The sequence below is a fragment of the Leiobunum rupestre genome, chromosome 2 (genome assembly GCF_980474605.1).
Source record: "Leiobunum rupestre chromosome 2, qqLeiRupe1.1.hap1, whole genome shotgun sequence".
Taxonomy (NCBI): domain Eukaryota; kingdom Metazoa; phylum Arthropoda; class Arachnida; order Opiliones; family Sclerosomatidae; genus Leiobunum; species Leiobunum rupestre.
Genome location: NC_143385.1, coordinates 79135102 through 79158404, shown reverse-complemented (window position 1 = coordinate 79158404; position 23303 = coordinate 79135102). Strand labels below are relative to the sequence as shown.

At 35.4% G+C, this 23303-nt stretch overlaps 1 protein-coding gene across 2 annotated transcripts in view; it reads left to right on the top strand.

Annotated features, from left to right (window-relative positions):
• The window catches only part of betaCOP (coatomer subunit beta), a 47497-nt gene that overhangs the window by 21182 nt on the left and 3012 nt on the right, over positions 1 to 23303 (top strand). For both annotated transcript variants that reach the window (XM_090166431.1, XM_090166430.1), the window contains exons 5-18: positions 5475 to 5682; positions 6212 to 6469; positions 6710 to 6817; positions 7539 to 7685; positions 7747 to 7892; positions 8793 to 8889; positions 9198 to 9354; positions 12912 to 13039; positions 13392 to 13463; positions 13531 to 13776; positions 14228 to 14459; positions 15118 to 15237; positions 22154 to 22299; positions 23194 to 23283. In XM_090166431.1, coding sequence (XP_090022557.1) covers positions 5475 to 5682; positions 6212 to 6469; positions 6710 to 6817; positions 7539 to 7685; positions 7747 to 7892; positions 8793 to 8889; positions 9198 to 9354; positions 12912 to 13039; positions 13392 to 13463; positions 13531 to 13776; positions 14228 to 14459; positions 15118 to 15237; positions 22154 to 22299; positions 23194 to 23283 — 2155 coding nt within the window. The remainder of the gene's footprint in view (positions 1 to 5474; positions 5683 to 6211; positions 6470 to 6709; positions 6818 to 7538; positions 7686 to 7746; positions 7893 to 8792; positions 8890 to 9197; positions 9355 to 12911; positions 13040 to 13391; positions 13464 to 13530; positions 13777 to 14227; positions 14460 to 15117; positions 15238 to 22153; positions 22300 to 23193; positions 23284 to 23303) is intronic.

Sequence of the window (23303 nt, the reverse complement as noted above, 5' to 3'; positions counted from 1 at the left end):
ATTTCGAGGTGACCGCATTATCTTGCCACAAAGCTTAATCGAGCAAGCCATAACAATCGCTCATGAAGGCCACCCAGGAATCGTGCGAACGAAACAGACACTTCGAGACAAACTGTGGTTTCCTAACATGAATGACAGAGTAAAAACGCGTTTGGACTCTTGCATAGCTTGTCAAGCCACAGTTCCCCATCACCAGCATCAACCCATATCTATGACTCCGCTCCCGGAACACCCATGGCACTCTGTAGCCATCGATTTTTTTGGACCAACACCCTCCGGAGATTACCTTTTAGTAGTCGCCGACGAATACAGTAGATATCCGGTTGCAATAAGCCTCTCAACCACATCTTCGACACCCACTATTAAGTCGTTACGAAACATATTCTCAATGTTTGGTATTCCAAAGCTAGTCAAAAGTGACAACGGACCTCCTTTCAATGGAGACGAATTTAAACGTTTTTCCGAGGAACTGGCGTTCACCCACCACCGGATAACACCACGCTGGCCTCAGGCCAACGGGCTTATTGAGCGACAGATGCCCATGTTGGCAAAAGTTATACGAACTGCCATCATAGATCAGACTAACTGGCAAAACATACTCCCAAATTTCCTAATGAATTTTAGAGCTACAGCACACCCGACGACAGGCAAAGCACCGGCTACGTTATTCTTCAATCGCGACATCAATACCAAGCTACCTGGTGTGCCAAAGGCCTCGCCAACATTTGATGCAACCGTCAGAGTCAAAGATGGGCTCAACAAAAGCCGGATGAAGGAGAAAGCGGATACCAATCACCGTACATCTACACATACGTTCAGTCTCGGGGATCAAGTCCTACCAAAGCTCATTCAAAGGAACAAATTTGACCCATTTTACGATACGACACCATGGAAAATAGTCAAAATCAAAGGCTCGAGCGTGACAATTGAAAACCAAGGAAAATTTCTGATTAGAAACTGTTCCCTATTAAAACCTCTCAAATCGTCTCTCCCTATAGCACAAACTACGAAGCCGCACGATGACATTTATCAAAATGATTTCAATCAAAATATTAATGCGAAACTACGCCACAAGCCTCCAATACCTCCACCTATACAGAATCGGATAGTTCAAGGTGCAATACCGCGCGCCAGAGCACCCCGTCAAAATAGCGTACCGGAAATACAAAGGAATGGCAATGGAAGAATCGTTTTACGCCCAAGACAAAATATCTGATCGCCGAAGCATTTTTAACTTAAAAAAAAAAAAAAAAAAACAACGATATATATTATATGTTTACAAGTTACTAAATTTCTTTTCTGTTTTTTTTTCTTTTTACCCGTGAAGGGAGAAATGTAATATCCTGCTATATCTGTTTATATAAAAAGTCGGACTTTTGTTTTGACGCGCATGATTACGCGTTTTATCACTTTTACTTGAACTGTACCGTGATTGGTGGAAAAGTACTAAGTATTTTCACTAATACTAAATCTCGGGTAACATGCCCTCTTTGTGGCGCTCAACTAAAAATGTTCAACAACCTTGAAAACTCTTCTGTCAGGTTTAAACCAAACCCCGAGAATTTGCAATATGGCATTAGTTCACTTCACGTGTGGATACGGTTTTTTGAATTTTGCTTACATCTTGGGTAAAGGAATTTTCCAGGGTTATATTGTTGGAGGGTTGAGGGAACCGAAAAAAATATATATATATGCCCAAAGAAAAGGTGTTCAAACTAGATTTCTGAAAGAAATGGGATTAAGGGTAATTTTCCTAAATCTGGAGGCAGTGGAACAACAAATGATGGCAATACTTCCAGAAGTATCGAAATTTATTTGCAGAAATCCTTAACTTAGAAAAGTGGCTAATAGATGACCTTTTTGTTATGCTGTCCACAATTTCCGGTGGTCTACCTATTGATCCTCAACTCTTTGACTAATTCTGTCAAAACGTCTCTAAGAAGTACATAATTCAAAATTCAACTTAACCAGTAGGCATGCTGAGCGAACAAGCTGGCGACTCTAGAAATAAATTATTACGCCAATATAGAGAATTTTACACTAGGAAGTGTAGTAGCGTCGCTAATTTATTAGACGTTGTAACACTTTTTAAATATTATGGTAAAGTAATGGGGATTTTAAATTATGGTTAAGCTGTCTAGGGGTAATTAGGTAGAATAATTGAGATTAGAATTAAGTGTTACATTAAATAAATAAAATAGGGAGTTAAATGGTTACTATAATAAAATAATGAATAAACATAAGAAGCAAATCAAAAGTATGTACAACAAGAAATATATTCACACAAACACAAAGAAAGTATATTTACAAAATCATGTCCGTCTCGTTACCAGAAGCCCGGTAAATTGTCAGGAACTTTCAACGGAATTGCTTTGTCTGTACCCAAGTCTTCAACTGAGCGTGATAGCGCGTCCGCTTCTCGGTGGATTTTCCCGGTGTATAGATTGCATCAAAGCTGCATTCTTTTAGTTGAACTGCCCATCGGACCAACCTACTTTTGGGTTTTATTTTCTGGTTAGACAGCCAGATTAAGGCATCGGTAACTACTGTGAAGCATTGCCAATGAAGGTGATATCGGAATTTATTCGACTGAATATACGATTGCAAGGCACTTTCTTTTTCTTTGGGATAGCGTAGTTCCGCTCGGCCCCTTTGAAATGCTCGACTGGTGTAAGCCAATGGGACTTCCGATCGTTCTGAATCTGTGACACGTTGCCACTTGCCTCGGTAATAACTGTATCTGGATAATTCGGATTAGGTATGTGAAGCCTTACTACGTTTACCTGGAGCTGCTTGATCCTTCCAAGAGCAATTTGTTCTATCTCAGTCCCTTGCCAGACTACACCTTTCTTTTTCAGTCGTTGTAGTGGTGTTACTTTTCTGCTACGTTCGGTATAAACCGTATTTGATAGGTTCCATACCTAAGAACGCTGCTAGTCCCACTGGATTCATGAAGAGGCATACTTTGATATCTTCAAAGATAATCCGGCTTTTGGAAGTTGTAATAGTACATATCACATTGCTCCTAGATGATCGGCCCAGTACTTACACATTCCCAATGAGTTTGGTTATTAGTGGATAAATAATTGCCATAAGCTTATCGTAGGTTAATAATTAAAATTACAGGTGTATATACATTCGGAGACTGGCTCCCTGCTACTCTCAGTTCCCTCTTACATTTTCCTTTGTTGATGGAATCCCAGTTACGGTTGGTTTAGGCAAGGAGTATCTCGCTGTTAAATGGTTGGACAATTCTGCTACGCTGTTTTGCAACGCTTCTATCTGTTCTCGGATTCGGGCCAGCTCTGGATTCTTCTCAGTGATGTTCACCTTATCGACTGGTGGGGATATATTCGCTGTGGTCTTCACCGTAGGTCCCTGATGGCCGGAGGCATCCCTCGAAGCTGGCGGTTCTGCTGTTGTACCGGTACCATTCTGAAGGAGATCCGTACCCAACTGATTGCCATAAGCCTCCAATTGTTTTCCATACCTTTGAACCAATCTTCCCAAGTGATTAATGATCCTCCACACTTTCACAATTGGCGAACTTGGCCAGAACCATAGAAGTATATGCAAAATTATATAAAATATTGTCCACCATAAGCAGGGATAAATACAAAAGGCCAGGAAAAGACTCCATGTTACACTACTGTAAAGCCACCAAATCCATGACCAACAAAATATTGCCAAGTCCTGAATTTGTGATGTAGAACCGACGATAAGTTCGTTAAATTGTTCCATCGCTTTCATTGTATTAAAAACGTCCCAATTTATTAGTAAATAAATTATATATAAAAATGAATGTTAAATTAATTAGCTAAAACGTAGTCAAAAACGAGCTTACATTACAATTGAATTCAAACAATCACGGCGTGTTTGCTCCGGGACAAAAGATCTTCAACAAATGGCAAAGAGGTTGTCGTTTTCAAAAGTAAAACACAAATGGCTTCTTCTCCGATCTGATTGGATGAATGAATCAGTTGTCCGGGATTTCGGCGCGAAAACCGGCTGCTTGCAAACAATATGGCGTCGGAAGAAGAACGCGTGGTGCGACGTAGAAGTACGAGTCTTAACGCAAGTGGGGCGAGTTTCTACCTCCTTCATATATAATTATATCTCGTCAAAGGGTTCCGTCAAAGGCTTCCCCCCATGGGCCACCATTATGTAATGAACTCTACTTTACCGTTTACTGCAACTAGAGAGATTACACGTCTTATATTTATTTATTTAGGGAAGACGCCTTGATAGTATATATAACATAGTTTATTGGTTCATACTCTTACGGCTACCACGGAGCTATTCTTCATCACACTTTATCTTCGGCTACGTTTCTGCTAGTCTCTCTTATCTAGCTAGGGGGCTCTATATATACGGGAATAGTCTGGCACCAAGCCAAGGACTTACTACGTCACTCAACTAGCGACCCCTACAACCTCAAGGAGTACGCCAATTTTTGGCTGAGCCACAAACAAACGTTCATACAACAGAAAACATTGAAGAGGAGGACGAGGACGAAGAAACATCCGCATTCCATTCGGAGAGCTTTGATGTTTTGGATAATTTAGAATTAGACTCAAACGAATAAATTTATTTTTTCTTTTCGTGTGAAATTGTACTTTGTCAATTTGCCTTTAATATTTATGGAAGATCCCCTACATTTTCAAGAACTTTACTCGTTACTTTGAAAATTAATTGCTTAAAAGCTCCTCGAGATACCAATCTGAAAATTTGGAAATGTACTGAGAAAATACTGATCAATTTTTCTACGAAATTTTTAGCTGCGCATTCTCGCGCGATTTTGAAATATTTAGGGTTAAAGTTGGCCAAAAAGGTAAAATTTCAGTGGTTTTCAATCTAAATCAGAATTTTTTAAAGGGTTAAAGGGAATATAACCTGCAAAGCAATCTTTACGGAAGACCCATTCAATTTTTCAAATGTCCCTGTACAGTGGCACCAAACATTTTTAAAGCCGAAGGCAAGAGCGGCCAGAGCAGCAAGCGTTGGTGTTCCACACCAAATACCTGAGGTTATATTCCCTTTAATTACATTCAAATAGACTCTTACTTCGTTTAAAAATCTACTTATGATAGGTTTATGATACATCAAAAGCACTAGTATGTAGCGCCACCTGTAGGCAAAGTAGCCACCAGGTAGCGCTATCGTCTTCAGAGTAACATTTTCGAACTCCTCTCGCCAAAACAAAGCGAAATATATATAAATGTTATAGGTAGATACGCTGTGGATTTTTGGCCGCAAATTTGGTCTCCCAGCACACTGTGCAGGGGTATAAGGTAGAGGAGGGATGAAAAGGATATGGTGCCTATGTAGATACAGTTTTATAAATAAGATTCCTAGCTGCATTTAATAAAAGTCTAGATTATTGATGAAAAGTTACTGATTCGGTTTTGGAACAGTCAGATATTATTAAAATAATTCACAGAATTGGGTTTTAAAATCACAAATTTTTTCATTAGGAATTTTGACTTTTTGATCCCGGATGCTCCAGAACTCATAGCAAATTTTTTGGAAGCTGAGCAGGATATGTCTTGCAAACGAAATGCTTTCATGATGCTGATTCATGTCGATCAAGACCGAGCACTAGCATATTTAAGTTCATGTATTGACCAAGTTCACACTTTTGGAGATATTTTGCAACTTGTTATTGTGGAATTAATATACAAAGTAATTATTTGTGTTACTACTATTATTATTATACAAAGCTAATTAAAGGCTTTTACGAGCACTCTTTAACTCAAACTGTGCATACTTCAAATAAACTTGGGCTAAAGAAATTACACTTCAGTATATAAAAATAATAAAACCACAGTAAGGGATAAAGGAATATTAGCTTCTTTTAACATTGCTAAGTATCTAGAATAGAATCTAGTAGAAATCTGGAAATATTAAGCATAGGTCCGCTTTTATGTATTTAAAATGAACAATGTTTCAGCATTTGTTTAAATACAATTAGGATTCCAATATTATAAAGTCCTTGCGCCTATAGGCTTAAAGTCATATAACTTCGCCACTGATGGGGTGCTACTGCTTCGAGTTTATCAGCATAGTCACTTCAACATTTAAATATTAAGTCTGAAATTTTAAGTGGATTAATAATTTTTGACTTTTTCCATAATCATTATCTTATACTACTTTTTTTTATCCACTTACTTGAACATTTTACCAAAAAAATCTCAACAATAAACATTTACAGGTATGCCATAGTAATCCATCAGAGAGGTCGAGATTTATCCGATGTATCTACAATTTGTTAAATTCAAGTAGTCCTGCTGTGCGCTATGAAGCTGCCGGCACATTAGTTACATTATCTAACGCTCCAACTGCAGTTAAAGCAGCAGCCAGCTGTTACATTGAGTTGATTGTCAAAGAGAGTGATAACAACGTGAAATTGATTGTCTTGGACAGACTTATTTCTTTGAAGGAAATGCCGGCTCATGAAAGAGTATTGCAGGTGATTATAATATCATTGAAAATTTGATCTCTATAGCTGTTTCCCTGAAATCCTTGTCAAAGCCGAATAGATTTTGTGCAGCAGTGACTTTATGTATAAACAGTTTTACTTAACACTACAAAGTTCTGGCAGCAATATGTGGATTTTTTGGAAATAAATATTGGAGCAGGGCTTTATTTGGCCAAGTTCTTTCAGGAATGTTAACGTTGAATTAATTAGGTTTGTGTCTTTTTTTTTAAGGATCTAGTCATGGATATCCTCAGAGTTCTCACTGCTTCTGACTTGGAAGTTCGAAAGAAGACCTTAAACCTTTCCCTTGATTTGGTTTCGTCAAGAAATGTCGAGGAGGTAATTTTGAATTTCTAAGAGACATTTAACACATTAAAGAAGTTTTAATTTTTAATTAAAAAGTTTAAAGATTCAAGCATTTTCTTTAACTTAAGTTTCTCAAAAATATTGAAAATACAACAATTGGTCTCTTTACTGTTGAGAATAAACATATTTGATGCTTGTTGAAATAATGGAAACTTCACATGCAAATAGAACGTTGATTTTTTTGCTAAGCCTTAATATGTCTCAAAAATCTACCTGGATAAAAGGAAACACTTGTTGCATACCGTACAGGTGAAAAGTTTCCATTATTTCAACCAGCACTATATAAACCGTATCTTGCATGTCCTGGTTCTCGGAAATATCACCTTGGCAATTTCCTTGAAGATGTTTTATTGAAGTGTATTGCACGTTCTTGTCATCATTAACCTTGTATAAGCAGTCTTATAAGTTGTCCGTTCTACCTAGCTATGGTTTTCAAGTTTATTTTCCTTGTATTCAATTTATATTAGTTTTCACTTATTCTGTAAAAGGCCATAAAGTTGGAAAAAAAATCAAGAGTTGGGATGGGGGCAAGCATCTCTTAAGTAAACTTTACAATGGGTCTTGAAGGTTGACTTTCAAATCTAACAGTTAAAGCATTTAGAGTTTTTTATTAGCTATACCCTTCGTTTTATCAAAAAGACTGACATAACAGTGTAAATAAATTTCTACCTATTTAACGATATTTTCCTATTAGATGGTGTTAGTGCTGAAAAAGGAAGTGACTAAAACTCATAATGTGGGTGAACATGAAGATACTGGAAAATATCGTCAACTCCTTGTTAGAACTCTTCATTCATGTTGTGTGAAATTCCCCGATGTTGCCCACACTATTGTGCCTGTGGTAATTCTTTTGTTGTAATTTCTGTGAAAACATGTAAATAACTCACTTAAACCTTTTATAGCTCTTAGAATTTTTGTCTGACACAAATGAGCAAGCTGCAACTGATGTTTTAATATTTATGCGAGAAGCTATGCAAAGATTTGAACAACTTAGATCTGTCATTCTTGCTAAATTACTTGAAGTATTTTCAACGATAAAAGCATCAGTGTAAGTTTTATAATAAGGTATTTTTCTGCTATGCTGTTCCTAATTTTATTTTTAATCAAATTACTGTTTAAATTCAAATTGCTAGTGTTGTAGTATCCATTATGCATGGTAGAATTAGTGGAAATTTGAAATATTTTGAAATAACCGCATACCAACAAAGGTATTAAAAAAATGTTTTATAAAACTTAGCTTATTTAAAGAGAAGTTCGAGCTTCTGCCAATACCTACCCATGACGCAAACCAGTACTGGCGGAAGATGACCTTCCCTGCCAAGGTTATTCTCCTCACACTTATTGCCTCAATGACATTGTTTTCAAACTTCATGCATAATATGTGGTATCGAATTAGACTGTCTTCAAAATAATAGTCAAAAGGATGTTAAAAATTTAAAAATTAATGCTACTATTGAATGAGAAATTAATAATAATAATAATAATAAAATGCTTTATTGGGTTTATTGGGTGACACCATTCAGGTCTAGCCTGATTTACAAGGAGACCCAGCAGGGTTTACAAAGACAAATTTCGTTAACATTATATTTATTACAGTAAATCTGTTAGTTTAAAAATATTCAATTCTCTTTTAAAGTCATTTAAAGATTGTAAGTTTTTTATTGTGTTTGGGATTTTGTTCCAAAGTTCATTTCCTCTAGATTTGGTGCTCACTTGACGAAGGGATGATTTAAGATTTTCTTCGTAAAAATTTTAGGATGAAGCTAGAGTGTTTTGTAGATGAATTTCATTAGGTTTCTTGTTCTTGAAGATAATCTGGACAGATTTAATTTAAGATTTTAAACATCATGGCATAAAGGCAAAATGTTTACAACCCTTTTATATTGCTAATGTTATTAATTTATTATTTAAAATTTGGTAAATTGACACTTTTAAAAACTGATTTTAGGGTTCACCGTGGAGCGTTGTGGATACTTGGCGAATACTGTGAATCAGTTGAAGACATCCAAAAAATAATGACTGAAATTCGTCAAGCTCTAGGCGAGGTGCAGTATTATTGTATTTATTAATTTATTAACTACTTAAAAGGAGAAAAGGAAAAGAGTTCAAAGAGATTTGTAATAGATTTAAATAATTAATAACTATTATTGCTTTATTGTTATTGTGCTTAAACATTTGGTTCAATTGGTTTTGATAGCGGCTTTGCACGGCAATGATACCCCTCAAAAGCAAATAGTTTTCACCTATTCATTTAAATAATTAACTGAAAAGTTCGTATGCCAGTAACTTCAATTTTTAACACTTTGCTTACTGAAATAAACATAGTTAATGATATTAAAACAACTCTTTACAGATTCCAATTGTAGAAGATGAGTTACGTAAGGCTGCGGGAGAGTCCAAAGATGACAACCAAGATCCTAATTTAACTGCCCCAGTGCAGCGTCTTGTTACTGCAGATGGAACTTACGCCACTCAAAGCGTATTTAGTTCTTCTCAAAGCACAAAAAAAGGTGTTTGATATTTAATTATAACCGTATGACATATGAAAGAAGAACCCTCTTCTATATTGAGAAAGTTATAGTAATTTAGCTCAACCATGTTGCAAAAATTGTCTTGTGTAATGAATATACAGGGTGACCACTAAAAAATGAACCAGGGCGAATATCTGGAAATCTGTTATAGGTAGGAATTTGAGATTTTCAAGTTGTGTAGGGGGAAAACCTATTATGGAAATGTCGATGACCTTGATCCATAAGTGTTAGAAAGTGGGTTCCAATTAGTATTAGTATGCCCCGTCACGTTTTAGGTCTAAATAGCTTTGACCCTATTGGATTTGACCAATAGGAATTCGAGAAAGTATTTACCAAAATCACGAATGTTGTAAAAGGGAAAATTCCAAGAAAGCGCCAATAACTAGACAAACAAATCATGGTGGGAGTCTTTAAATTTTTTAAAATTGTATGACCTTGAAAATGCGGTTCACGGTCATAAAAAAATTAGCTTGCGATCCATTGGGGATTTCAATTAGAAAAATGCGTATCATGTCATTCTCGTCCAATCAGCTTTGAACTATGTCTTCAAATACATAAAATTAGCTTTAACACGTTATTTAAGGAACTTCAACACTTCATTAAGTTTAACTGACAAAAGACCTACAATCCCTAAGGTGAATGGCACAGTATCGGCTTCGAGGGACCTCTATGCAATTAACCTCCTTCTCTATCTGCCGCCGTCTTTCAGCTAGTCACTGCTATTTATATTCAGAACGTTGCAGGTGGCGCCCCCTTTATCCCGGGTTTAATTAAATTTGGTTCTATCTTGTTTTTTTTGTTTATTTTCTTTTCTGACGTGACTCAGGTCCCTACAACGTATTGACCAATTAACAAACGTTACGTTGAGTCACGTGACTCTACACTTACCACTAGCTTATAAATGATCTGGCAAACCTGTATATTCTCCAGATCTCAAGAGGTCCTGTTTTGTTGGTTGTTTGACTTGGTTAGCAGCAGTCAGTTAGATATAATTATGTATATATATCATTAACTAGTTTTATTAAACCTTTTTAATAATGTTCAAGAGAATCGTTTTTGTTACCACACATTCCCCTAACAGGAAATGTTTTGCTTTCTTTTAATATTCCCTTCTAGTACCTTTGTGATTTTGGTAAAAACTTTCTCGACTTCCTATTGGTCAAATCCGATCAGGTCCAAACTATTTAGTCCTAAAACGTAGCTCCATTAAGTTAGCACCGCCAAGCATGCAATTGTCAAATTAGTTTGTAAATCGTTCGTCATAAATTAAAGCGTTACAAGTTAGTGCACCTTGTTGCACCCATCATGCATCGCAGTGCATCACCAAAAAAATTTATGCACCATCGGGGGAAGGCGTGAAAATTAAAAAACGAAGTGTGCTAAGTTAACGACAGCCCCCCATATTCGATATCGATAATAATAACATGCCTAATCGATTGCACCAACGGTGCTCTATTGTGCACCAACAATATTTTACTGCACCCTCATAAAAAGATGGGAAATATAAATAACAAATGTGCCGTAATATTCGATATTGATACAACACACCTAAACGATTGCACCAACTATGAACTACCATACACCACAGATTTTTCATTTCACCATACCCCTTCTAATAATTGATTTTGCTCTTTCCAAGCTTTTTTTTTTCAGCTAGGCTTATACCCAAGGCACCACCTTGCCAGGGGGCTAAGTTAACGACAGCCCTCGCACATCTGATATTGATAAAAATAACAACCCCAATCGATTGCACCCTCAATGCACTACTATGCACCACAGTTAGTTTTCATTGCACCACCCTCCTTTTGGAGATATGATATATGAACTTAGCCCCCCCCCCCCCCGGCAAATATTTTCATTTTTTTAAAAGCTTGGAAAGAGCAAATTCAATTATATCTCTTAAAGTGGTATGGTGCAATGATAAATATATGTGGTGGTAGTTCACAGTTGGTGCAATCGTTTAGGCGTGTTTTATCAATATCGAATGTTCTGGCACATTTTTGTTTTTTAAATTTTCTATCTTATGAGGGTGTAATAAAATATTTTGGGGGAGCACGATAGTGCACAGTTGGTGCAATCATTTAAGCGTGTTTTTATCATATCAAATATTACGGACCATTTTGGGTTTTTTAAATTACCCACCTTTTTATGAGGGTGCAATAAATTATTTTGGTGGTGTACGATATGAGACAGGTCAGGCTTTGGCTTGAGACGGATGGTCAGAGGCAATTTATTCCTGGGCCTTCTGAGAAAAGAGCAACTGAGCTGCTCTCGCTCTCTAAGAGTAGTATCAGGGTGGTTATGGGCCTACTTTTAGGTCACTGCCAGCTTAATAGACATCTGCATCTGATTGGTATCAGTGAGAGTTCTATGTGCAAGGCATGCCTTGCAGAGGAGGAAACTTCCTCTCTTGTCCTTTGTGTCTGTGATTCTTATGTGGCTCAAAGGTTTGAGCATCTTGGTATGCATAGGCTGGAAATGAGTGATCTTTCCAATGGACCTCTGGTCGAAGTGCTAGGTTGGGTCTAACCCAACCACCCAACTCTTACTAATAATAATAACACTTGCGGTTCTTGAGATAATTTTTGGGTGACTTTGAAGACCTGGTTCAAGGTCATTGACATTTTCATTGTAGTTTTTCCCCTACACACTTATGCGATCTGAAAATTTAAAATTCGTACCTAAAACCTATTTTGAGATATTTGCCCAGGTTCATTTTTAGTGGACACCGTGTCATTCTTTCATTAGGCATCCCTTACCAAAAAATAAGTTGGATTTCAGTTTGTATTTAGTTTGTATACACATTATTAGTTGATATTGAGTTGGTATTAAGTAGGCTCATTTGTCAGCATATTTCAAGTTACTATTAAAGGGGTAGTAAGTTGTTATTCAGTTGGTAGGAAAATACTGCTTTTGCTAAGTTTATAATTAGTTGGTTTTTAGCAGTCAGGAAATTACATAATATTTTTAAGTTGCTTTTAAGTAATTAAATGTAAATGTTGATTCTGGTTTAGTTGGAAATAAGTGGATTAATAAAGAGGATTTAAGTTATTTTTAAGTAGTCATTTGTCCCAAATACAAACTGAAAACCAAGTTGAAATACAAGTTGTCCTAAGTGGTTTTTAGCCAACTTATTTTTTGGTAAGGGATATTGTAGCATACCATCTATCTTTTTGTCACCTTATTTTAAAAATTATCAAAATACTTTAAAGCAACCTTACCTAGAATAACTTGAATAATATTAAACTGCTACCTTATTTAAAAATTATAAACATCAATTTTTGCTGATTTTAAACCTACCACATGAATTTTTTTAAATCTAAATATTTTTCTGTCAAATTTTACTTTTTAAATACTTTGCAAGTCTAGTGGGAAGTAGAACAAACTAATTAGAGAAAACACAATTAGGCGTTAAAGTTTATCTGATTCTGGTAAAGGTGATTGCAAGGAAACTTATAGAATGTGTTTGGTCAACAAGAAGGTTCATTGAAGATAAAATATTAAATATTATATTTTAATATCTTAATTTAAAACAGATCAAAGGCCACCTCTAAGGGGATATTTAATGGATGGCGACTATTTTATTGGAGCTGCTCTAGCATCCAGCCTCACCAAACTGGCTTTACGATACATAAATTTAGTGTCTGATGCAAAGAAGCAAAATGTAAATAACAGCTGAAGTATTTTTCATTCTTTACTCTCATTTGCACTAATTTCTTAATGTCTTCTCCATTTTTAATGTTTTCCATTAAATATTGCTATTATTGCATTTAGGTTCAAATAGTCATTATTGTAGTTCCAAACATGATAACCATATTTTTTCATTATAAATTGTTAATTTTGAAAGATTAAGGCGTACTAGAATTAGCTATTTTATTTTGTTGTTGATTTATTTTGATTTTAATTGTTTCATTCGTCTAGCTTTAATTTGATTTTTTTCTTTAGATCTTATGACTATAGAATGTACAGTCTTTGTATTTTACATGTTAAAATTTCTTTATTTAAATGCTCGACAGGCATTTGTAGCTGAATCTATGCTTATTATGACATCCATTATTCATTTGGGAAAATCAAATTTGGCTACTAAGGTATGTTTTAATTCAAGAATTCGTGGTTAGATTTGCATTCATGACTTTTTATTATTTTGTAATGTAGAACATCAATGATGATGATTTTGATCGCATTGCTTTATGTTTGAAAGTGTTATCCGAGCGCTCTCCACTTTTAACTCAGATATTCACAGTTGAATGCAGGAAAGCTTTAGCTACTATGCTAGCTGCAAAGCAAGAAGAAGAAATGGAAAACCAGAAAGCCAAAGAAAATACAAGCGTCTCTATTCAAGCGGATGACCCAATTTGTTTTGGTCAGCTTGCCTCAAAAGGGGACAACTCCGGAACTGAGGTTTGTTCATCAGTTTTCATCTTAAATAGGCAGTTGCTTGTTTATTTGGGGTGTGCGAATTCTGTTTTTTTTTAGGTTTAAAGTCTAGTCCTTGAAAATTGGGGCTCATTTGAATCTCGAGTCTTGGAAAATAAGACTCGGATTCCAAAAAATAGTTAAGTCCTAAATTTATATAAAATAAATATTTATATTTGCATTATATTGTAAACAATTTAATTGCCAACTTGAAAAATAATCAGCTCCATTAAGGAAGCCTTCATCCCAAACTAGAGTTAGTCATTTCTAGGCCTGGGCGAAGGATTCGGGAACATGTTTGAGTTTGAGTGCATGCAATTTTTGAATATTCGCACACCTTATGGTTATAACATGTTTACATGCATGCTATATTTCAAAATAATTTTCTGATTTTGGCCTAAAATTTTTTTATTTCAATTTTCTCAACTCTAAACAGAATGTATTTGAATTGTCCCTCTCACAAGCGGTTGGAATAAACAAAAAAGATAGTAACGCAGATTTATCATCTTCAAAATTGTCCAAAGTGACGCAACTCACAGGATTCTCGGACCCAGTATATGGCGAAGCTTATGTTCATGTCAACCAATATGACATCGTTTTAGATGTGCTAATTGTAAACCAGACAAGTGACACTTTGCAAAATTGTACTTTGGAATTGGCAACATTAGGTAAGCTTATGGAACTTTTTAATGTGAAAGAACTCATGTAAAAAAGTAGTTAGATAGTTGGACTTGCGGGTAATTCATTACAAATGGTCACCTGGAATAATCTTATAATTTTTTTCGTAATTCCGGGAAAGGAGCTCTTTTTTACGTGGAAAATTTATTTTCGAAAGTATTTTAAATATTTTAATTTGATGAATGTTTTTGAGGAAAATGGAATTGAGCAAAATAACACTAAAATATTTTACTAAAAGTAGTACAATTTTAGAAGAACAAAGCTTACTCCAAAGCAATTTTTGTGTGGTTTCCAAAACTGAAAGAAATTTTGGTTTTAAGTCTTGACCTTCTCATTAAAGTTTAGATCACTTGAAAAATTGTAGTAATCTCAGTCCAAAAACCAGACTTAAAATATACTTAAGGTCTTATTTAGATCTATTTAAAACAGCCCAAAATAATATTTTAACTCTCAATTTTCAAGATTTGTGTTAGACCCAATTTAGACCCGCTTTTAGTGATTTGTGAAAGACTTAATTTATGCTTACCTTGAGATACAAAAACCCTTGGATAAAGCGCTACATTTGTCATGAAGTTTATTTAAATTGGAACATTGTTTCTCCTCAGTCTCTAATTCTTCTTTGGTATTGCTATTTTAAATTTTTAACAGGTGATCTAAAGTTGGTTGAAAAGCCATCACCAGTTATCTTAGCCCCTCATGATTTTTGTAACATAAAAGCTTCCGTGAAAGTTGCATCAACAGAAAATGGAATAATTTTTGGAAATATTGGTATGTTTACAATATTTTTTAGTGCCTTTAAACCTGATGTATACCCAAAAACCACTGAAAATTTTTTTTTTAAATTTTAAATATAAAATAACTAACAAAGAGATGACCCGAGGTGATAATCACCAATTTTGTTCAATCTCGGGTATAACGTACACCTCCATGTAACTTGAAAAACCTGCAAGGGAAAAGTTGCGACGGGCTTTCGTTTTGCCATGGCAACCGAAAACGTTTCTGACTACATGATTTGGAATTATTTCAATTGAAAATAACATGGGAATCTGAACGATTTTAAGGGTCCCCCAATTGACTAAATTATATTTAAACTTGATTAAATTTAATTATTAAAATCAACTTAAATTTTTTTTAACGTTTTTGAAATTTTCAAAATGTTTCATTTTTAAAAGGTTTCCCAGGGGGGGGGGGGCTAAAAATCCTTCAGATTCCCATGTTATTTTCAATGGAAAAATCCCAAATCATGTTGTCAAAAACGTTTTCGGTTGCCATGGCGAAACGAAAGCCCGTCGCAACTTTTCCCTTGCAGCTTTTTTAAGGTACATGGAGAGATGTAAAGTATACCTGAGTTTGAACAAAATCGGTGATTATCACCTCGGGTCGTCTCCTTGTAAGTTAAACACGAAATAGTAACACTAGAACAACATTTAGGGGAAATAAGCACGGTACTTGGGCCTAAAAGCCTTCTGGGCCAATACAAAACTGCTATATTTGTAAAGTTTTATACTCGCCCAGAAGGCCTATAGGCCCCAGTACCACGCTTATTTCCCTAAATGCTGGTCTCCTTTTACTTTTTCACGTTCAACTTAGTACTCATTCGAGGCTAATGGTGGTTTAATTAATATAGCTAGTCAAAAAGGTTTGCCAATTTAGTAAATTTTTTAATATTTGTGTTATACCAGGAGTTAATGAATCGAAGGTATAGGATAGTAATAGTGCTAATATAAGAAGTATTTTCCCTTTGCACCCCCTCTTGGCGTTGACACCCCACCACTTTGCAAAGTTTTTAAAATTTTCTCTGCGCTCTCTGGGAGAAAGAGGGGATGACAATCGACGCAGCAAGTGACCCCAAGGCTCTCTCACATATGCAAACACAAAGGAGCGTCCTCGCCAGAAGAAATGGGGGGGATGACACTGGCACAGCGCAAAAGCCAGTCCCCCCCCCCCTCCATGTCAGGGAAAATGCCTTTTATAAATTTAAACCTATCCAATATCTTCAGTTCATTAACTTCTGGTAACGCCCTTAAGTAAAAAGGTTAGATAAGTTGCGCTACCATGTTTTGGTATATCTTCCAGAAAATATGACAGTTAATATGGAAAAATTTTCTTGGACTTGTTGTTTTAAGGTGGTGCATTGAGCATTAGCCTAACTGGTTATTATTACTTAATCATTTTCTTTTCCAAATTTTATACAGATTACTGTATGTTCAACTAAAGTTGTTGTTTTTAGCCACTACCAGAGGTTTTTACTTGCATTTGCCAATTCCCTCCCTTATTAGAATAATTTGGGCATTATGAATTGTTAGTTATGACTATTTTTGTGTTAAGGATTGGCTTAATAATTGAAAATAACCCTAGTGCTTCAGAAAATATAACATATGCCTAGAAATTTTTAGTTTTGTAAGATAATTTGGGTGAAGTGACCTACATAAGTATTTATATTTGTACCCCGCTGCTCCGCCTTAAGCACTACAGCGGCCACCAAAACAACCAGCCCCGAACAAAAGTGCGCTTTGCGAAACAACGTTCGGCCAGTGAGACAGCCATTTTGACCGCCTGACATATAGCAAACAAACGCCCTCATCACGGCCCAACAAAAGGCGACACCATGGGCTGCCCGAGACCCACCCTCGCACAGCTGAGGACTAGAGTGGCTTCCTCTTCCACTGCAAACTACCCTCCTTAGTAGGTCACAGAATGACGAGTGTGGAACACCCATGAGGTTCCAGTGACCCAGCGCCCCGATCACATGACCTTGAGAGCCGGGTATGGAGCTCCAGTGACCCCATCACACCACTAGATAGGGACAGTGGGACCTACAGCGGCCTCATTGAATTTTATTTTAATTTTGGTTGCTCCTGATAGACCTTGTCACGTAGATGCCGAGGGTATTTTTTATTTTGGCCGCAAATGATTATTTAAATTTTTAATTTAATTTAAAAAAATTCACATTTTTGGGCATTTTCACGTGTTTCGTTGTACTTATTTCCGTCGGGTGTTTGCCGACACCACAGTTTCGGTGTCCTAATAATTTCCACGTGATATTCCCGTACTTTATAAAATAAATTACAGTTTTTGTTCATTTTCTAGGTGTTTTGTATTTTGGGCCACAAAGTGATATTCCCGTACTTTATAAAATCAATTACAGCCTTTACAGGTTTTGTTCATTTTCTAGGTGTTTTGTATTTTTGGGCCACAAACGCTTATTTCAGGTTGATATTAAAAGTATATACTTGATGCGTAAGGCTTGGTACTGTCCTCTAGGTCGCGTTATAGATGGCCCATCGCTTTTTTTAGTATGGGGTTGGGGAGGCGCCGCGCGTCCCCAGCACTTGAGCGAAGTGAGTGCGCGGCGCCGTCAGGCGCCAATACGGGGAATCTCAAAGTGCGTCAGGCGCCAATACGGGGAGTTACTATTTAAGTTGATACGATTTCACTAATTACGATGCCACTAGGTACGATTACAGAAGGCCCACCGTCAAAGCTCGGAAAAGTTGTCGACGGATACACGACGGAACTATTTTTAGAAAAACGTTACTAATCCCCTAAAATGACTATTTTTTTAAAAAGTTAATTAAAAAAATAATCATTTGCGGCCCAAAAAAAATAGTTTCGTAATCTACGCGTCAAGTGCTACATTCTCCGCCCAAAAAAAAGCAAAATTACATGAGGCCGCTGTTTTTTTTAGGTGGGTGGTTTCTTTTTGGTTTTGTTTTTATTTCACATTCTGCTTCTGGTATTGGTGTGTTGATTTTGCTTTGTTCCGAGTCCTCGTCAATGTTCAAAATTGGTTTATCTGATTCTTCGCTACAAATTTCTGACAATATTTTCCAGCAATCATACAGTGGATCATTTAAGTCACTTGAAATTCCTTGATTTTATTTTCTACCAATCCCTTTTCCAAATTTTCAGTATCTAAAATCGGTTGTTGTTTTGGAATCTTGGGGACCTCAGTCTCGGGTTCTTCGAATGTAATGGAGGGCCTTAGTTTTTTTGCATCAATAGCGATGAAATTTAAAGGGTACAAACCACTGGCCCATGATTCTTGCTGACATTGAGGTAACCCAGATGCAAAATTCTTCTAACAACCACATTTCCTGGGTTTTGGTTCATGAACTCTTGAACTGCAAGGTTCCAATTGCTTTTTATAGATTTGAAAACTGTTACATCTAATGGCTGGAGAATGTGTGTGGAGGGAGAGCATACAATTCAATACGATTATGTTTGCACAACTTGCTTATTTCGATGTTTATGTGACTATGATGACTGTCCAGTAAAAGAATGACAGGTCGTGCAATTGGTATAGGTGGGGTAAAATGTTTCGCCAACCATCCATAAAATGCTTTAGTTGTCATCCAACCAAACTTGGTTAGAGCATGCCTAGAGCCCTCTACTCCATTTTCCAAAGAGTGAAATGTGAGTCGATTTTCCACTGTATAATTGGTATGGTGGAATGTAGTTTCCTGAGGCAGCTGCAGCTACCAATGTGGTGATTTTATTTTTATAGTTTCTGCTAATTTGTGTAGCACATTGTTTTCTGACTTCAATGCTAGCACCTTTGCAGTTCTTTGACAAAGGGAAAATCCTGATTCATCCAGACCCTATTTCCAGCACAGTGAAGCATTCCTTTATCTACCAGGAATTTTACAAATGCATCGAACCACTCTTAATTTTTCAGGAGTACACGCTTGAGCTTGTTCAATCTGCAGGGGTTCAGGAGTCCGGAGTTTAATAGTTGGAAGCCGCCAAAGAAAGCCTTTCCACCAGTCGTGGCCTGGTCAATTGTTTTTGAACAGAGATGACCAGTTTTCCTTGGAAATCATTTCTTGCACAGTGTTTATTATTTGACCCTTTGAACATCCATATCCAATTTGAGACATTTTCACTACCCAGTTCACAATATAAAGTTCTTCTGGCCCAGTCTTGATTTTAAGTCTGATTTTCCGGTTAATTTACTATGCAAAGTTTGGCGAGGGATATTATATTTCTTTGCTGTCAGACTGAGTGGTTGATTTTAGTCATTCACTTTTTTAATTGCCATTTTAGGTCTTCTTAGGTCCTTCTATTTTGAACTGGAAATAATTGTATTTAATAATTTAAAAACGCTTAATGTTATAACCGATGGGGTTTCCAGCCTTAATTTTGAACCAAAATTAGGCAAAAGTTAATTACAGCAACCTCATCTTGTTTTATAATTTTTTTTTAGGCGGATACGATAGAGTTTGTCACGTAGATAGCGTGGGTATTTTTAATTTTTGCCGCAAATGATTATTTAATTTTTTATTTTCATTTAAAAATTTTAACTTTTTATGTAATTTTCACGTTTTTTGTTATTATTTTGTCGTGTGATAGACCCATCACGTAGATAGCGTGGGTATTTTTTTGTCCGCAAATGATTATTTAAATTTTTATTTTTATTTAAAAATTTTAACATTTTGTTATTTTCACGTTTTTTGTTGTTATTATTTTGTCGTGTGATAGACCTTGTCACGTAGATAACGTGGGTATTTTTTATTTTGTCCGCAAATGATTATTTTTTTTTATTTTAATTTAAAAAATTTAACATTTTGTGTTATCACGTTTTTTGTTATTATTTTGTCGTGTGATAGACCTTGTCACGTAGATAGCGTGGGCATTTTTTATTTTGTCCGCAAATGGTTATTTTATTTATTAATTTAATGTAATTAACTTCTTTATGTATTTTAAAATTTTGTTTTGGTTATTATTTTTGTCGTGTGTTCGCCGACACCAGGCTGTTTTAAGAAATTGCTAAAGAACAGTTTTTCGTGATAGTAAAAGTATTGGCGACTAACGGCTACGCTCTCGTGCTGGTGGCGCGCGGCGCCGCCCCAGCCCCATACTAAAAAAAGCGATGGGCCTTCTATAACAGTACCTAGGCATACCCTTCCAAGTATTGTCGGGCGTGTGAAAATTTGCCCGTATATCGCACAGCCAAGGGCCAAGTTGGGTATGCGACTGGAATAAACTGCAAGTGTCGGCGAACACACGACGAAAATAATAACAAAAATCGTGAAAAGGCCCAAATAAGGGAAAATAATAAAATAAACCAAAAAAATAAAATAAGCGGTTGCGGTCAAAAAAGGCAGCACAGCAAGATAATACCCAAAATTTAGAAATCTTGTAATTTATGTAACCGGAATACCACGTGGTAAGTATTTTTTTTACAAACCACCGGAATAGCACGTGGAAATTATTAGGGCTGAAAATCACGTGGTGTCGGCGAACAGACGACGAATATAATAACAAAAAAACCTTGTAAAACAAAAAAGTTAAAATTTTTAAATTAAAATAAAAAATTAAATAATCATTTGCGCCAAATAAAAAAATACCCACGCTATCTACGTGACAAGGTCTATCACACGACAAAATAATAACAACAAAAAACGTGAAAATTACATAAAAAGTTAAAATTTTTAAATTAAAATAAAAAATTAAATAATCATTTGCGCCAAATAAAAAAATACCCACGCTATCTACGTGACAAGGTCTATCACACGACAAAATATTAACAAAAAACGTGAAAATTACATAAAAAGTTAAAATTTTTAAATTAAAATAAAAAATTAAATAATCATTTGCGCCAAATAAAAAAATACCCACGCTATCTACGTGACAAGGTCTATCACACGACAAAATATTAACAAAAAACGTGAAAATTACATAAAAAGTTAAAATTTTTAAATTAAAATAAAAAATTAAATAATCATTTGCGCCAAATAAAAAAAATACCCACGCTATCTACGTGACAAACTCTATCATCTCCGCCTGATATAATTATAAAACAAGATGAGGTTGCTGTAGTTTACTTCACCCCAAAATTATTTTAGAGCCTTACCCACCTACGTTATATAAACCAGTTCAAAACTTCAGGAAATCGTTTCTAATCGTAATTGAGAAATGACAATTTAAGTTTATAAATCTGTGCATAGAAGAAATAAGCACTAAGGACATTTAGTTATAAATATATTTATTTAATTAGAAACTTTCTAATTTCCTTTACCAGAATAAATAATTAATTACCATAAACTCCATGTTTGATGGTTCCTTCTGTTTCCGCCGGCAAGTCGGGAGTCGATCTAATAATTGAGAGATCTCAGCTGGTCGTTATGACTTTTTATACTCTTCTGCGTGAGTCGAATATTCTCGAACCTTCCCGGCGGAAGCAGAAGGAAGAGCTCGTTGCGCCATCTGGTTTATGCAGCCAATGGCGGTAAATTTGAATTTATCGCCATCGGTTGCAATGTTTTTTAACCCTATTCCTGTAGTCTTACAAAATATGCTAATTCCTTTGAAAGAAAAGGAGTAGCTAGTGCTTAAGGTAAAAAATAAAAGCTTAGTCTTCAATCAAACTCTTAGTCAGGGCTAAATATTTTTGCTTATCCTATATATCAGGAATCCATACCTCTACTTGGATTGCTTATCGCAGCAGATTTTCGTCTCGATGTGGCTGATGGTTTTTTTGACATCACTGTGGCAACTTAACAAACAACTACGTGAGAGGGGAGCGAGTGCAAAGGGGACTTATGCGCCTTTTTAGCCGACAATTTAAATTTTTTCTCTTTAGTGTCCAAACTTACACTGATTCACTCTTTAAAATTAAAATCATACATACTGAAACAATGATATTTTTAAAGATGTTTCATATAATTTAAAAAAATTTCAGTTTATGACGTGAGCGGGTCTACAAGTGACCGAAATGTAGTTGTTCTCAATGATATTCATATAGACATAATGGACTACATAGTGCCAGCTTCTTGTACAGATTCTGAATTCAGGCAAATGTGGGCAGAGTTTGAATGGGAAAACAAAGTAAGTACCCATATTTTGCATTTTATATCGTAATAAGCTCTAATTGGGGATCATTATATTCAGTCATTTACATCGGGTGCCAGAAATTTCTAAATAACCCTTACCAAAAAATAAGTGGTCTTGTAACTTTTTAAGTTGGTTTTAAGTTGGTATTTGGAACAAATACCAACTAAAAACCTACTTAAAAACCACTTTACACCAACTTAAAACCAACTAAAAGCTTTCTTAATAAAGACCACTTAAAACCAACTTAAAACTTACTTAAAAAGGCCTCTTAATAAAGACCACTTAAAGCCAACTTATAACCTATTTAAAAATTATAAGTAATTATCTGACCACTAAAAACCAACTTTAAAAAATGAGTATTTTCCAGCCAACTTAAAAACAACTTATTACCTCTTTAAATAGTTTATTAAAATATGCTGGCAACTTGAACCTACTTAAAACCAACTTAAATGTGAAAACCTACTAAATACCAACTAAAAAACAACTTAAAACCAACTTAAATGTGAAAACCAACTAAATACCAACTAAAAACCAACTTATTTTTTGGTAAGGGAAGCTACCATAATTTTTAGCTTTTTAACTACCTGCAACTACGGTACTCAAATGTGACTTAACTATATAACATTTTAAAAATTAAGTTAATTTGCAAAATTATTCAATTAGTAATATGAAGTAAATTAGAAATTTCCTTAATTAGTAATTTCTTAATTTATAAATAATCCCTGGTCAAATAAGAATACCTAGCAATCAAATCTATTAGAATTAATATACCAGAAATTGTGAAGTGCTTTATTTTTTCCCACTACAACCGGGCATTGTATTTTATCTTTTTAGATTTTGCAAGATATTTCTGGTTTGTAAAACTCTTTAAATTTCATTTATTTGTAGGTTACGGTCAATACATCTTTAAGTGACTTGAATGCTTATTTACATCATCTTATTTCTTCAACAAACATGAAATGTCTAACTCCAGACAAGGTAAAGAAAGGTTTTTCAAC